The sequence below is a fragment of the Pezoporus flaviventris genome, unplaced genomic scaffold, assembly GCF_033815535.1.
Source record: "Pezoporus flaviventris isolate CSIRO_AGI_PZ_B2104156 unplaced genomic scaffold, CSIRO_AGI_Pfla_v1 ptg000078l, whole genome shotgun sequence".
Classification (NCBI taxonomy): Eukaryota; Metazoa; Chordata; class Aves; order Psittaciformes; family Psittacidae; genus Pezoporus; species Pezoporus flaviventris.
Window position 1 is genome coordinate 16,091,695 of NW_026892626.1, and position 15,057 is coordinate 16,106,751.

The window sequence follows — 15,057 nt, forward strand, 5'->3', positions numbered from 1 at the left end:
CATGGCACCGTGCTGTGACACTGATGGGTGCTGCAGGAGAGATGGGAGCTCAGCCAGGGGAAGGGATTAGTCACTGCCTCAGTGGGGCTGAGTACCCATGGGATGGGATGGGGTGGGAAACCCCTTCCCCGGCAGAAGGGGGATGCAGTGGACTGCAGCGTGGGGCTGATTCCAGTGGGAGGGAATGGGGGATGCTCGCTAAGAGCAGGGGTACCACTGGGGGCTTGTCCCCATGGCCAGAGCATCACCTCCTGATGGCCGCAGGGGTCTCTCCCCATTGCCAGCCCGTGAGCCATGGCCTACCACAGCTTCCTGCTGGAGCCCATCAGCTGCCATGCCTGGAACAAGGACCGGACCCGTAAGTACCATCAGCAGGGCATTCCATCCCAAAATCCCCAGGGATGGCCCAAAGTGCCGGCTGAGCATCCCTGCGAGTGGGCTGTGGCTGGGTTTGGGAAGCAGGTCCTGCCATAGATGGATGTGGGGCTGGGCTGGGCTGGGCAATGTTCCCCTGCATCCCCCTGGTCCTGCTGCTGGAGCTGAGCCCGGCACAAGGAGTTGCCAGCAGCGTGTCCGGCCCCGAGGCACCGCGGTGCTGGGAGGGACGGATGGAGCGTGGAGAGGGGAGGGAAGCGGAGCGGGGCCGGGTGATTCACAGCCGATGGCATTTCCCGGCTGCAAGCAGGGATGTGGGAGAGAACAAAAAGGGCTTTATCCACTGAGCCGGGCAGGAGGGGCTGGATCGGGGCTGAGCACCCACAGCCACCCCATCCCATCTCACCCCATCCCACCAGCCCCATGGGACCCTTATCCCTTCCCTATAGGGTCAGATGCAGGGCAAGGCTTTGGGGCTTGGTTGGACCCCACGGTGCAGACGGGGAGCCTGGAGCACGGGAAGGGGCAGGTTGATGCTGCCCGGCCCCACGCTCCCCATGGCAGAGCCCATGACCCAGGGGAGGGCTTTACCCCACTGCTCTTGCCCCACAGAGATCGCGCTGTGCCCCAACAACCACGAGGTCCACATCTACCGCAAGGACGGGGCCAAGTGGAGCAAGGTCCATGAGCTGAAGGAGCACAACGGGCAGGTGACGGGTGAGTCCTGGGTGATGGAGGGAATGGGGACAGGGATGGACACGGCTCAGCTGCCGGATGGGGGCTGTGGAGTGGGTGATGGAGAGGGAGCCGGTTGTGTCTGCCTCTGCTGGTCCTGATCTAGCGTGCCGGAGAAGTGGGATGGGTGGAACTGGGGAGATGGAGGGGATGGATGAATGGAGGGGTGGAAGAGATATGGATAGAGATAGGGTGAGGTGGTTTGGGATGGAATGGGGTAGAAGGGATGGGAAGTGTTGAGGTGAGATGCTATGGATGGGAGTGATGGGGTGGGGTGGGGAGTGCTGATGGTGGGATGCAGTGATGGGGTGGGATGGGGAGTGCTGATGGTGGGATGCGGTGATGGGGTGGGATGGGGAATGCTGATGGTGGGATGCAGTGATGGGGTGGGATGGGAAGTGCTGATGGTGGGATGCAGTGATGGGGTGGGATGGGGAATGCTGATGGTGGGATGCAGTGATGGGGTGGGATGCAGTGATGGGGTGGGATGCAGTGATGGGGTGGGATGGGGAGTGCTGATAGTGGGATGTGGTGATGGGGTGGGATGGGGAATGCTGATGGTGGGATGCAGTGATGGGGTGGGATGGGAAGTGCTGATGGTGGGATGCAGTGATGGGGTGGGATGGGGAATGCTGATGGTGGGATGCAGTGATGGGGTGGGATGCAGTGATGGGGTGGGATGCAGTGATGGGGTGGGATGGGGAGTGCTGATAGTGGGATGTGGTGATGGGGTGGGATGGGGAATGCTGATGGTGGGATGCAGTGATGGGGTGGGATGGGAAGTGCTGATGATGGGATGTGGTGATGGGGTGGGACGGGTTGGATGGAATGCTTTGGGGTGGGAGGGATGCGAAGGTCTGAGGTGGATAATTTGGGGTTGATGTGGGACCTTGGAGCAGAGGCAGCCCAGAGCAATGCCTCCAGCCCCGAATGCCCCCATCCCCACTGCTCCCTGGGTCACCATCACCCCCTCCTCTGCCTTCCAGGCATCGACTGGGCCCCCGAGAGCAACCGGCTGGTGACGTGTGGGACCGACCGCAACGCCTACGTGTGGACCCTGAAGGGCAACGCGTGGAAGCCCACCCTGGTGATCCTGCGCATCAACCGCGCCGCGCGCTGCGTCAAGTGGTCCCCCAAGGAGAACAAGTTCGCGGTGGGCAGCGGCTCCCGCCTCATCTCCATCTGCTACTTCGAGCAGGAGAACGACTGGTGGGGATCTGCCCCGGGAAGTGGGTCTGACCTGCGAGGGAGGGAGGGAGGGATGGAGAGATAGGAGGAGAAATGGATGGATTGGATGATGGATAGATGGATGGAGAGAGGGAGGGATGGAGAAATGGGAGGGATGGAGAAATAGGAGGAGAAATGAATAGATGGATGGATGGAGAGATAGGAGAGAGGGATGGAGGGAGGAGGGAGGGAGGGATGAAGAGATAGGAGGAGAAATGGATGGAGGGATGGAGAGATAGAAGGAGAAATGGATGGAGGGATGGATGGATGTATTGAGAAATAGGAGGAGGCATGGATGGATGGAGAGATGGATGGATGGAGGCATGGATGGGTGGAGAGATGGATGGAGAAATAGGAGGGATGGATGAAGAGATAGGAGAGAGGGATGGAGGGAGGATGGATGAATGGATTGAGAAATAGGAGACATGGATGGATGGAGGCATGGATGAACGGATGGAGAGATAGGAGGGAGGGATGGAGAGATAGAAGGAGAAATGGATGGAGGGATGGGTTGAGAAACAGGAGACATGGATGGATGGAGGCAGGGATGGATGGAGAGATGGATGGATGGATGGATGGAGAAATAGAAGGAGGGATAGATGGATGGAGAAAAAGGAGGGATGGATGGATTGGGAGTTAGGATATTGGAGGAGGAGGAGATAAGAGGGACAGGAGCTGCAGGAAGAGACAGATGGGGACATGGAGGGAGGAACACCCCATGCCCAAGCTGCTCCTGCAGGCTGCTGGCCCTGGGCACCTCCTGATGCACTTGGAGCTGTGATCACCCTCATCCACCCCCCCCCCCCCAAGCCCGGTGAGGGGGTTCCAGCACTGCTGATTCTCCCCTATTGCTGCCACCCCCGTCCCCACAGGTGGGTTTGCAAGCACATCAAGAAGCCCATCCGCTCCACGGTGCTCAGCCTCGACTGGCACCCCAACAACGTGCTCCTGGCCGCCGGCTCCTGCGACTTCAAGTGCCGGTGAGGAGCAGGGGGATGGATGAGGATGGGTTGGGGTCCCACCTGAGCACAGCACAGAGCTGGGTGGGGCAGCACAGCCCTATGGGGCAGGCTTCCCCCTGCTGGGCACAAGGGAGGCATGGGAAGGGCTGAAGGTGCCCTGGGGCAAAGGGGGCAGCGATGGAGGCTCTTTCCCCCCTCCCCAGGATCTTCTCAGCCTACATCAAGGAGGTGGAGGAGCGGCCCAGCCCCACGCCCTGGGGCTCCAAGATGCCCTTTGGGGAGCTGATGTTCGAGTCGAGCAGCAGCTGCGGGTGGGTGCACAGCATCTGCTTCTCGGCCAGCGGCGCCCGTGTGGCCTGGGTGAGCCACGACAGCACCCTCTGCCTCGCCGATGCCAGCAAGAGGATGGCGTGAGTGGGGCTGGGGAGAGCTCGGAGGCATCCGGGGTGGGTTGGGGCGGGCGGACGTGGATGCAGGATGCTCTCCTTGTGTTCCCAATGAGCTGAGTGATGCTCACTCGCTGCCCTGCAGCGTCACCTCCCTGTGCACCGAGACCCTGCCCCTCCTCGCCGTCACCTTCATCACTGAGAACAGCCTGGTGGCTGCGGTGAGTCCGGGCTGGGCCGGGGGGGGTGGTGGGTGCTGGGTTAGGATGGTGCTGAGCCTGGTTCTGCAGGGCCACGACTGCTGCCCGATGCTGTTCACCTACGAGGAGAGCCAGGGAGTGCTGACCTTCAGGGGGAAGCTGGATGTGCCCAAGCAGAGCTCCCAGCGCGGCCTCACCGCCCGTGAGCGCTTCCAGAACCTGGATAAGAAAGCGAGCTCGGACACGGCCAATGCCACGCTGGACACCCTGCACAAGAACAGCATCAGGTGGGTCCATGGGGGGTGACTGGGTCACTGCGGGGGTGCTGGCTTCCCCCAGCATCCCCTGGCTGTGGTGCTGTCTGGCCTGGGAGCTGGAGCATCCCTGGGTATCCTTGAGCATCCCTGGGTATCTTCAGAGCATCCCTGCACATGGGTGGGAAAGATGGAGGGGTCCATCCGCAGGAGCTGGGACAGCATTGGAGCATCCCTGGGTATCCCTGAGCATCCCTGCATGTGGGTGGGGGAGATGGAACAGCTCTGGAGCACCCCCAGAGCATTCCCAGGTATCCTTGAGCATCCCTGCACATGGGTGGGAAAGATGGAGGGGTGCATCCGCAGGAGCTGGGGCAGCCCTGGACCATCCCCGGGTATCCTTGAGCATCCCTTAGTATCTCCGAGCATCCTTGTATGTGGCTGGGGAAGATGGAATGGTCCAGCCCTAGGAACTATGGAGCCCTCCTCGAGCATCCCTGTGTATCCTTCAGCATCCCTTGTTATCCCTGAGCATCCCTGCACATGGGTGGAGGAGATGGAGGGGGCCAGCCCCGTGGGCTATGACAGCTCTGGAGCATCCTTGGGATCTTCTGTGTATCCCTGGTTATCCCTGGAGCGTCTCGACACATGGATGGGGGAGATGAAGGGGTCCAGCCCCAATCCAACCCATGAGGACTTGGCAGGATGTGGGGCTGACCCCCACCCACCTCTCTGTGCCCCACAGCCAGATCTCAGTGCTGGCAGGCGGGAAGGCCAACTGCTCCCAGTTCTGCACCACAGGGATGGACGGCGGCATGAGCATCTGGGATGTCAAGGTGAGGCGTCCCCATGGTGCCACAGCCCCCCCCAGAACAGGAGCATCCAGTGTGGAACCCCCATTAACCACAGCTCTAACTGCAGCCCTCACCCTGGCTCTGTGCAGTGGTGGTGGGGCCCATTGTACCCATGGTGCCCATATGGGGCTCCCATAGTCCTGGGTGGGATCTGCTTTAACCTAGTGCTTGATGGGGGCATCCCCGGTTTCAGAGCTCACCATCAGGGGTGGGTTGATGCCAACCTTGCACAGGCATCCAGCACCAACTCCTGGCTTCAGCTTTGTCCGCATGACTTCAAAATGAGGCAAAACCAGACGAATTTGGGATCCCCGGAACCAGCTTCCCCCCTGTTTCAGCTCCCCAGCCACCTCCAGTCACCTTGGAAAGCACCAAGCTGATGGCAACCAACCTCCAATTCCATTTCAGAGCCTGGAGTCGGCACTGAAGGATCTCAAGATCAAATGAAGGAGCCCTCCAGGAAGGGGGTCCCCGCTGCCAGCCTTGCCTTGCCCTGCTCTGCTGCTCTGCCCTGTGCCACACGGTGCCACCAGCCAGCCCCGGTGGCTGCTCTGCAAGAAAACAAGTCCTGGTTTTGTTACCATCCTCCCCGATGCTGGTCATACGTCGCTTAGAGAGCACAATAAAGGAAGGAATTCCCTATAGAATCATGGAATGGTTTGGGTTTGGAAGGGATCTGAAGGCTCATTCCAACCCCTGCCATGGGCAGGGACACCTTCCACTAGAGCAGCTTGCTCCAAGCCCCACCTAACTTGAACAGTGCCAGGGATGGGGCAGTCACAGCTTCTCTGGGCACCCTGTGCCAGCGCCTCACCCATCAGCTGTGCAATTCCACACGCTGGGAGCCAGCTTGGAAACCTTGGGCTGCCAAAGCAATCCTGCCCCTTTCCAGCCAGGCAGCTTTGGTCAGAGCACCTTCCTTACCTCTGCCTTGGGGTAGGAGCAGTCCCACCTCACAGGCCAACGGGGAGGACAAAGCTGCTGAGGAGCCTTGGAAGAAGCTGTAAGGAAGCGGATAAATCTGTGTTTTGGGGGTTAATTGCATGTGGTAATCAACGGGCAGGGTTCCACACAGGATATGTAATCACACTGAAGTGGCTGGTGAGGGCTTTGGCAAAGGCAGAGGAACAACCAGTCCCTGTGCAGGTGTGTGGGGCAGGCAGGATGCCCAACCACTCCTCCAGCATCCCCGTGCCTTAAGCCAAGCGTCTCTGCAAGGGAAAGCCTACGTTGATCACCACAAGGGAAAGGAAGCAGTGCAATGTGGGATCCCAGGTTACTCCTCTTGGGATCAGCTTGGTTAAACCCATCAAAGCCTGCTCCTGGTGGTGTGCCTCCGAGCAGCCCAGCCCTGACCTCGACCATGGCCTGAAGGGCAGTGCTGGGGAGCAGCTCCAAGGCTCACACCTCTACCTGTGACAAGGGAACCAAGCTCCTCACCATGGCGTGAGCAGGCAGCTCACAGCGGTGTTCCTGGAGCACATCCCTCTATCCCAGCCAAGTCCCTTGCAGCCACACAGAACGAGTGGCATTTGTCACCCTGACAAGGGTCACCTCAATGGCAGTGACTCCAGAGCGCTCTCGTCTCACCTCTAGGATCAGATCTCCTCTAGTATGGGAAGCACTGGAGTCTCTGGCACAGGCTGAGAGGGGGCTCCATGGATCTCCTGGGGCATCCCTTGCTCCAGCAGACAGGACATCTGACAGGAGTAACAAACAGCTCCAGGCCTGGCCTCCTGACACAGTGACTGCCTTGGCCAGCATCCCAAGGGAACGGTTTTCTCCACCTCCATTGTACAAGGTGTCCACCAGAGACAGCAGCAAAAGCTTTTTGCCTCCAGGCTGCATCTGCTGGTGGAGCTCCTGAACCTGGAGCCCAATTCCACACCACAACCAGCACCACAACAGCAAAGAGCAGAGGCAAGGAGTCACTTCACCACCACGCTGGTGCTGCACCTCAGGTCCACTCACACGCACACACACACACAAGTTGAGGATGGAGCCCTTCTGATAACTTACACTTTAATCAACCAAATATACAAGTTTGGTTGGTGTTGGGTTTTCAGCTTTATCAAGTGTTTTGTTCCATCTGATACAATTGATGTTGGGTCTTTTTCCTTTAAACAAAGGATGACATGGTTAAAAACTGGCACTATCCCTAAGAAGGAGAAGGAAATAGAAGTAAAAATGAAGAGGAGGGAAAAGGGGAGACTGGCTGCAACAAAAGAGGGATGAAACCGGGAAGGAACAGCACTCCAGATGTCCATGAAGTCAGGTTCCCAGCTCATACTGCAACACGCTGCAGCAAAATTGGATGGGCCGTTTGCCCCCCCAAAAAGATACCTCAGATACATTATCCTTTGGGCTTTCACTAGCAAGTCAAAGTTCCCCACCCCATGTTCCCCCCCTACAATGACCCCACAATCTAGTCTCTTGCAATCTAATAGTTGAAGCGTCTCCCTCCCCCCCCCTGACCCCCACCCCAATTGAGTTTTTAACCCTAAAACCAGCAAAAAACATTCAGGTTTCCAAACTGTTACAGAGAATTGCTGCTCAGCACAGCTCTGCACCAGAGAGAGCAGCTGCCCCTAACCCCAAATGGAAATCTGTGCCAGGATGAGGACAAACACATCGTCAGTGTCTCTTGGAGGTGAAGGTGACTTCGATGCCGCAGCAGACCCTATGTGGTATATGCAACACAACAGAGGTCCTGGCAGGCACCAGGCACAGTTCCCTGGTGTTTCCTCCTCTTGCATGTCCTGTGCTTACTTGTTAAGGGATAGTGACTGCAGTCTTTTACCTGCCATGGCCGCTTCGTCTTTTGCTGGGGGAGGAAAACAAAGCAGGTAATGAAGAGATCCAGCCTGCCCCACCAACCCCTGGCACATCCCTCCAGGGTTGAGAGCAGGAGCCCCCCTTGTGTGTTCCCCTTCTGTCCTTGGCCTCTTTCCAGGCATCCACCAATTACCCTGGTGCTGATGCATGAATATCCCTGTGGAATTCACTGAGAAGATGCGCTCCTCAAGGAAGTCCAGGCAGGTAGAAGTGCTGTGAATTCCCTGGGCAGTTTGGATTCCCCATGTGCAAGGAATCCACTAAACCTCCCCACACTGAAGCAAGCATTGTCTGGGCAGCTGAGGACAACATGGATATCAAGGGCAATTCCCTTCTTTCTTTCCCTGCTCCTTGATCAGATGTCCTAGAGCTTTTTAAGAGTGAAACATCTGAAGCTGGTTTTGATGAGGGCAGTTGTGAAGACACAACTACCTCAGGGGATGAGGGATTACTATGTGTGACCCGAGAGACCATGCAACCATCACAAAGAGAAATAAGAGGGTTATGATTAATTACTCTCTAACCTTTTCTTTCTTCTTCTTTCTTTCTGGCAGCTTCTTCCCTTTGCTTCCGAATGATGGCTAGCCGGGCGAGATCTGCCTTTGCTTGTTCTGTTTTACCAGCTAGGTGCATTTTCATGTATCTTTCTTTTGCCTTTTGTTTCTCTATTTCCTCCCTGTTGGGGTGAAACACATACAAGTCATCAGAGCATCCACGAGCAGGTAGGTACAGGCAGAATGGGGGAGGCTTTTGGATTGGGAAGGATAGAGAGCCTTCCACAGAGGCCTAACACCAGTTTTCAAGCACAGGTTTGAACAGGGATAAGGCGAGAGATTACTTCTACCTACATTCAGCTAAATAAGGACACACAATGAGGTAAGGTGAATTAGCCCCAGAGCACCCAGCACCACAACATGCTTTTCCCAGCTTTACCCTCAAAGGTGTACTTCTGCCAAAGCAATCTGGCCCAAAGAAGGAAGCTTAAATCTTCCACTCTAAAACTCTCCACTGCTAAATGAAACTAGAAGGTTGAACTCTGGTTCTCATCTGAGTCATCTGCTCACACAAAAATGTCACCATGATGCCTGGGGACCACTACCTGTCACTAGGGCACTTTCCATAGGAAGATTAAAGCAGAACCCACAGTGATAATGGAGTTCAGTTATGTCTGATTTTTGGCCTAAAACTTCAGGACAGGAATGGCCTAAAGCCACTTCACAGCAACAAGCTCCCCTGGCTGAGCTGCCTGGCTCCTGAGTGGTTACAGTGACTCCCAGAGACAGCCAACTTCCATAAGGTATGTAAGGTTCTGAACCCCACTGAGTCCTGCTTGACAGTTCAGTGCCTGCTTTAGACACCAACGCATTGAAAGGGCTTCCCTGAAACACCAACGCAGACATTCCCAACAGGGAAGCTCCTGGAAGGATGATATTCCAGGAATGCCCTAGCTCCTGTTGGGATAGCAGGCAAGACTCACCGCTCTCGTCGTGACAGTTCCTTAGGTCCATCCAGGTCCAGCTGAGTTACTTTTTTGGTTGTCTGAATTACACGATTGGGGTTCTCTATGTCTATCAACCCTTCCACTCCTTTGCGCTTTTGCTAAGGTTCAAGAACAAGAGGAAGGTTAAGAAGCTCTCATATATCCAACCCTGTGTCGTAGAAGAGCTCAGCAGCACACCCCAAAAGCAAGAGGTTTGTACTGCCAGGCAGCAAAACCACTGGTGAGCCAAGATTCCTACCATCAGGCATCTTCAGCCTTTCTGAAATCTAGGCATTTCACTTACAAAAACACATTCTGAGGACAAAATGCTGTTAAGGAAGGGGGTTTGGCTTCTAAAAATAGCTTTTCCATCACAAGATTTATTAGAGGTAGCTCTCAAAGAGAACTTGGAATCAGGAGAGTGCATTGCTCTTTGGCCCCAAGGATTTGGGTGGTGCAAATGCATTAAGTGCCCCAAGAATGACAATACCTGATAATCCTCATCGTCTTCGTCGCTGTCATCTGAATCTAAAGACTTCTTCTCCTTTTTGGGGTCCCCTGTTGCTCCTTCGCTTCCCTCTTCTTGCTCCTCTTCTTCCTACAGGGAACGAGAGGAAATATATGTCAGTAAAGATCCCAAATCCATTCTGGAAGGATGAGAGACAGCCTTAAGCACTGGTGTTCCTGATGTGGCCCTGTGACACCAAAGGTGCTCTTAGAGAACACGAGCTCATTCTCAGCATGTAAGTATCCATCTGCCCCAGCAGACCACCCCTAATCAACCCTGCTGCTCTCCCTGTGCAACAGGCCAGGAGAATGACTGTCACAGAGGGAACTGGCACTTTTCTTTCCCCAAATGAAAGACCTCCAGGAGACTTTTTGGGCCAGCTTTCCAGTGCACAATATCTCAGGGACAGGACACTACACGGATGTAGCGTAGAGCTGGGTCTCAAACTAGATCTAGGCAAAAGAACACTAGAGAAGAGAAACTTGACAACCAGCAACCAGAATATTATTAGCCAAGAAATCACAGCCTATTCAGCACAGCTTATACCAGTCAGAAGTCTAGGAATTCCATTAGAAGAACCAACATGGGTGGGAATAGTTTACTTTAACCACCGCCAGATATTCCTCATCCCAGCAAGCGGATGGGCTATGGGCAGTAGAGGAAGAATTTTGTTAGTTTTGGGGGGTTTTTTAAGCTTTCCCTGATAAAATAATATTACATGTAACAAAAAAAAAAGAGAGAAATCCTTCCCAAAGAGCAGTCCTCTGGTTTGCTGTGAAACCAGACAGACATTTCAAGCAGGATCCTGCTTGTTCTGTTCTATTTCCAGTGGGTATTTTTATCAACAACTCGGAAGTAGAGAACACTTCCAGAGTTTATGAATGACACTGCACTGGTAGGAGCTGGAATCATTCTGGAAGACCGGATCAGCCCCATAAATGCTCTCAGAATTTGGAAAGATGGCATGGAACCAACAGGATGGAATCAAAAAACAAACCAAGAGGAATTGTACTTAGGAAGAAGAGATCCAACCCAAAGTTGGAATATGTGGCTAAGCAGCAAACCACAGCATCATCTTGAGTTACAGCTGCTCAGAACATTAAAAGGAATCAACAATCTGGCTCATGACTGCTTGAAAGTCATCTTCTCAGAGGTATTCATCAGTATTTCCTATATGGGGTGTAATTATCCTGCTGTAGTCAGTGCTACGAGGCTTCAGCTGGAATAGTGCTTTTGGGCTTAGGCAGCGCTTTCAGCAAGTCACAGAAAATCAGCAGTGAGATAATCTGGGGATATAAGAGAGCAAGTGCTGCAAAATGTAGCCATGCCTTTTATAACATCAGTCAGGTAGATGTGGAACGTGTTACAACCCTATGCTAGGGCATAGAAACATGCTCAAAAAAGGACTTAGGCCAGAAAACTCTGTTATCTTTCCCTACAAGTCAGAGGCAAACAAGAAAATCACGTGTATAGGAAGAAGTCAAAGGAGTTTGGTCTTTTAAGTCTAGAAGAGGGCAAATATAATAATTTCATTGATAAGATGTCAAGATGTGAGCCCTTGTTCTCCATAACCAAGCTGCAGAGCATGGATATAAAAATGAGCTGACACTGGAGACCAGAATGATTCAATACAGAAGGAAAAGATGTCCAGAGCTGCTGTGTAATCACCTTTCCCAACTGTTACCCTTCCAGCTGTGAGCTGGATGGTCTACTTGGCCTCATTTCAGTGAGGAGCCAGCCTGGATGACACCTTCCAGTCTCCCCAGCCACAGCTATTGAGAATTCACATTGTGCTCACTGCCAGAATGCTCTGCAACTCTTGACTAAGCTGATTCCTCACACACTGCAAGTGAAGCCAGGACCTGGGACCATGAGCACACAACGTTGGCAAACACATACCCTTGCCTTCTGCTTTTCTGCTTGGAGCTGGGCATCGATCTCTTCAGGACTGGTGTACTGTCTTGCTCGGCCTTTGTGGCCTCCTTTTCTACCTGTACAGAAAAGTAAAGTCAATAAATGGTTTAGTGATAAGGTTCCACAAAGGTCTCCTCCTCCTGCAGCACTCTGTGGATTTTCAGTGCAGATGGGACAAACCAAACCAGCTCCTTTGACAGAATCTCAACAACAACAAAAGCCAAGAGTTTTGGGTAAGTGGCACAGAGAATTGGGATTACTGGTCCATACAAAGGCACCCAGAGAATCAATTCCTTCAGTGGCTCAGTCCCACAGCCACTCCCTGCGTTTCCTGCACAGGACGAACCACAGCCTATTCCTGAGGCAGCATGGTTACAACTAACCCTCCAACCAGCTTCCCTCCTTAACCCCTCCCCTACAGTAAGGCTGTGCCAAGAAAAAATAGGAAGCTAATTGGACAAAAGCTTTAGGAATTACAATGAGAGCAGAAGAACTACTAGAAGGAGCCTCCATGTTTTACTGCTTTACAAGGAATACTCAAAACAAGCTCTAGGAACCAGGAACAGGACAGATGCAGCTTAGCTGGCTGGGCTGTGGGGCTAAGATCTGCTCTCAACTTCAGCACTTCATTAATCCACAGAACTCTGAAGCCATTAATGCTTCCTGCAAGTGACTGCTGTGTTTGTGTTTCCTACTGGAAAGCAAGCAGAGCAGAGTCAGTGTCTAGCCTTGAGCTGGAGAGCTCAAGGTACATCTGGTACACAAGGCTGGCACAAGGCAAGCAGCTCAGGCAAGGAGCTCTCTGCTGCTGCAGGAGGCTTTGAAGGAGCAGGAAATCCTTGCTCTCACCCTCCCTGCTTCACCTGCTGAGGGCAAGGCAGTGGGGATCATTCCTCCTTTCTCAGGGAGGGATCTGCACTGTGCCATTGTCCTGTCGGACTTGGTGGGACTGGGAACACCAGGAAGGCTCAGCCTCTGTGGGCTTTAGGAAGTCTGTGTTCTCTGATCAATCCTCTTGGCTCGATAGAAACAAACCCTCACGTGGTTTAGCTCAATAAAAGCTAAGCTTTGCAATAAATGATCTCAAAACCCCCACAGTGAAGCCTTAGAGACTCCAGAGATGTTTCCCTCAGGTGAAACGGGGAAGTGCAGAGACCACCTTCTTCTCCCCAAACTCAGCAATGGAAACTCATGGGTACTCAAACCAAACAGCTGCACCCAAAGGTGTGTGTTTTCCATGCGTGTGCTCCCAGCCATCCCACGTGGCAACACTGACACCCTCTGGGAACGCTGCAGCCCAGGAAGGAGACATTACCTCAGTGCCTAGCAAATGACATCACTCTAAGTGGAACAGGAGCATCTTGGACACTATGTAGCACCAAGCAAACTCAAATCAACCAAACCAACATCATGCCAAAGGCTCAGCTGCCGCTGGGCAGCTTCTCATCCAGCTGGGCTTGGGATTTCACAGAGCTGAAGGACACAAAAGCCTTAATACTGCAAATAAACAGTAGTAATAAGAAGGGGAAGCAACTAAAGAGTAATTATCTCGCATTAAATGGCTAAAAAGAAGCAAATGGAAGAGTGAATCAATCTCATTTACATTTGAGCACATAGAGAAGTAAGACTGAGCTGTGGCAGCCATGGCGAGCTCAGCTCAGTGCAGATGGAGCTCTGCTCTTCCCAAGGAGATCAAACCACCCCTTGGACAAGCAGAGCGGTCCTACATCTGCCACTGACCTGCTGCATTGTGCTGCACAATGCGCTTGTGCTCCGTGCCTCGGTTTCCCCATCTGGAAAAGAGGGGCGATGAATCTGATCCTCTTTTAAACCAGAAGCACCTGCAGGAAAGCCCACGGGTGCCTAAGGCAGGATTGCTTCCAAATACATTTGTCTTCAGCTTTAAACAGCGTAATAAAGGAAGTTAAATCAAAGAGAATGGAAGAATAGTGATGGACTCACCTTTTCTTTAAATTAAGGTATTAAAACCAATCCAAATAATCAGAAATAATCCTATAACAGATTGTATCAGCGGCTCTTTAATTCCCACCCCATTTTTAAACAGTGAGGGCAAAAATCCACTCTTCTGCTAACAACACAGTAACTGCTACTGACTTAGGGAGATAGGTGAGAAAACACCCCTCTTTTCCCAAGGACCAAAAGGTCTTAAGCATATAAAACTGTACAACACAGAGAAGTAAATCCCAAATCATGGGGCATTTAAATGCAGCACCCAGGGTTATAGCCCCCCCCTCCCCAGTTCTTTGGCACGTGAAACCTTCAGCCCTATTCACTACAGCTGTGCACACGGGCACAAACCAAATGCTGAAGGAAAGCCTACCCAGGGGAGCGGATCTGGTTCTAAACGCTTGGGAAGGCTGATGAAATCAACTGGGGCAAACCCGAGTGAGGAATGACGAGGGCTCATTTACGTGCTATGGCTGGGCTTTCACCGACGCTCACCCAGGAGCCAATTATGCAGATGGTGCATGTGGAGAATGGTGCATGTGGAGAAGGTTCTGGGTGCATCCAACCCCTCCTTACTTCTCCTCACCCACACTTCCTCCCCCCCCAAAGCCGGTGCCCGCTCCGCCATACCTACAGGAAAGGAGCCACGTTTGGAACCCCTGAACCCGAAATCCCTTCAGCGGGGGGGGGGGGGACGACCCTTCCACAGCCCTCCAGGAGCGGGATGGGCGCGGAAACCGAGACCCCCATCCACAGCCGGTGGAGGCCGATGAGGGGAATGGAGACACCCCCCCCCCCCCCCCAACCTCCTCAATACCGGGAATGGGGGGGACGGGACGATCCCCTCAGACCCAACCCGCACCCCTCCACCCCGTGGCTTCCCGGCCCCCACCTCCTTTGGGCATCACGGCGGCGATGGCGGCTGCGGCGGCTGCGGCGAGGCCCCCCCCTCCCGGCCCCGAGCCGTGACCCGGCACCGGAACGCGCCCCACCTCCGCGCGCACAGTCACCGCCGCCCGTCAGGCCCCCGCCGCGGGGGCTGCCCGCAACGCTGCCGTTCCCCGCGCAGCCTCGCCGCCGCCCTCATGCGGCTTAGAACCGGGCCGCTTCGCCTCTCGGCGGGACGCGAGCTCCGCAGTGGTCCGGCCGAGGTAGGGGAGCGTACGGTAGGGTGGGGGTTTTGCTCAGGCACTGCGGAGGGCAGCCCGGTGGGGCGGGGCCAAGGGCTGGACCGGGTGCAAGAGGACCCCGCGGCTGACGGTGGCGCCGCGGCCCGGAGGGGTGAGCGGGGCCGGGGCTTTGGCTTCCCGCTGCCACGGGGTTGCAGTGGGGCTGGGGGAGCCGGAGCTGACGGAAGCT

The 15,057-nt window shown here is 54.4% G+C and overlaps 2 protein-coding genes across 2 annotated transcripts; one reads left to right on the forward strand and one right to left on the reverse strand.

The window, feature by feature from the left end:
- The first annotated feature begins 189 nt into the window (after positions 1 to 189).
- Positions 190 to 5,648, forward strand: ARPC1B (actin related protein 2/3 complex subunit 1B). The gene is made up of 9 exons (XM_061473431.1): positions 190 to 358; positions 988 to 1,092; positions 2,097 to 2,319; positions 3,210 to 3,317; positions 3,503 to 3,709; positions 3,831 to 3,906; positions 3,976 to 4,172; positions 4,885 to 4,975; positions 5,402 to 5,648. The coding sequence occupies exons 1-9, from the start codon at positions 295 to 297 to the stop codon at positions 5,438 to 5,440; spliced, it is 1,110 nt and encodes a 369-aa protein (XP_061329415.1). The 5' UTR covers positions 190 to 294; the 3' UTR covers positions 5,441 to 5,648.
- A 1,350-nt stretch (positions 5,649 to 6,998) lies between these two features.
- PDAP1 (PDGFA associated protein 1) lies at positions 6,999 to 14,738 on the reverse strand. Its single transcript, XM_061473918.1, has 6 exons — positions 14,591 to 14,738; positions 11,716 to 11,807; positions 9,799 to 9,906; positions 9,306 to 9,427; positions 8,353 to 8,504; positions 6,999 to 7,817 (listed from the first exon to the last, which is right to left on the reverse strand). Exons 1-6 carry the CDS (start codon positions 14,601 to 14,603, stop codon positions 7,759 to 7,761), a joined length of 546 nt encoding a protein of 181 aa, XP_061329902.1. The 5' UTR covers positions 14,604 to 14,738; the 3' UTR covers positions 6,999 to 7,758.
- Positions 14,739 to 15,057: the final 319 nt, after the last annotated feature.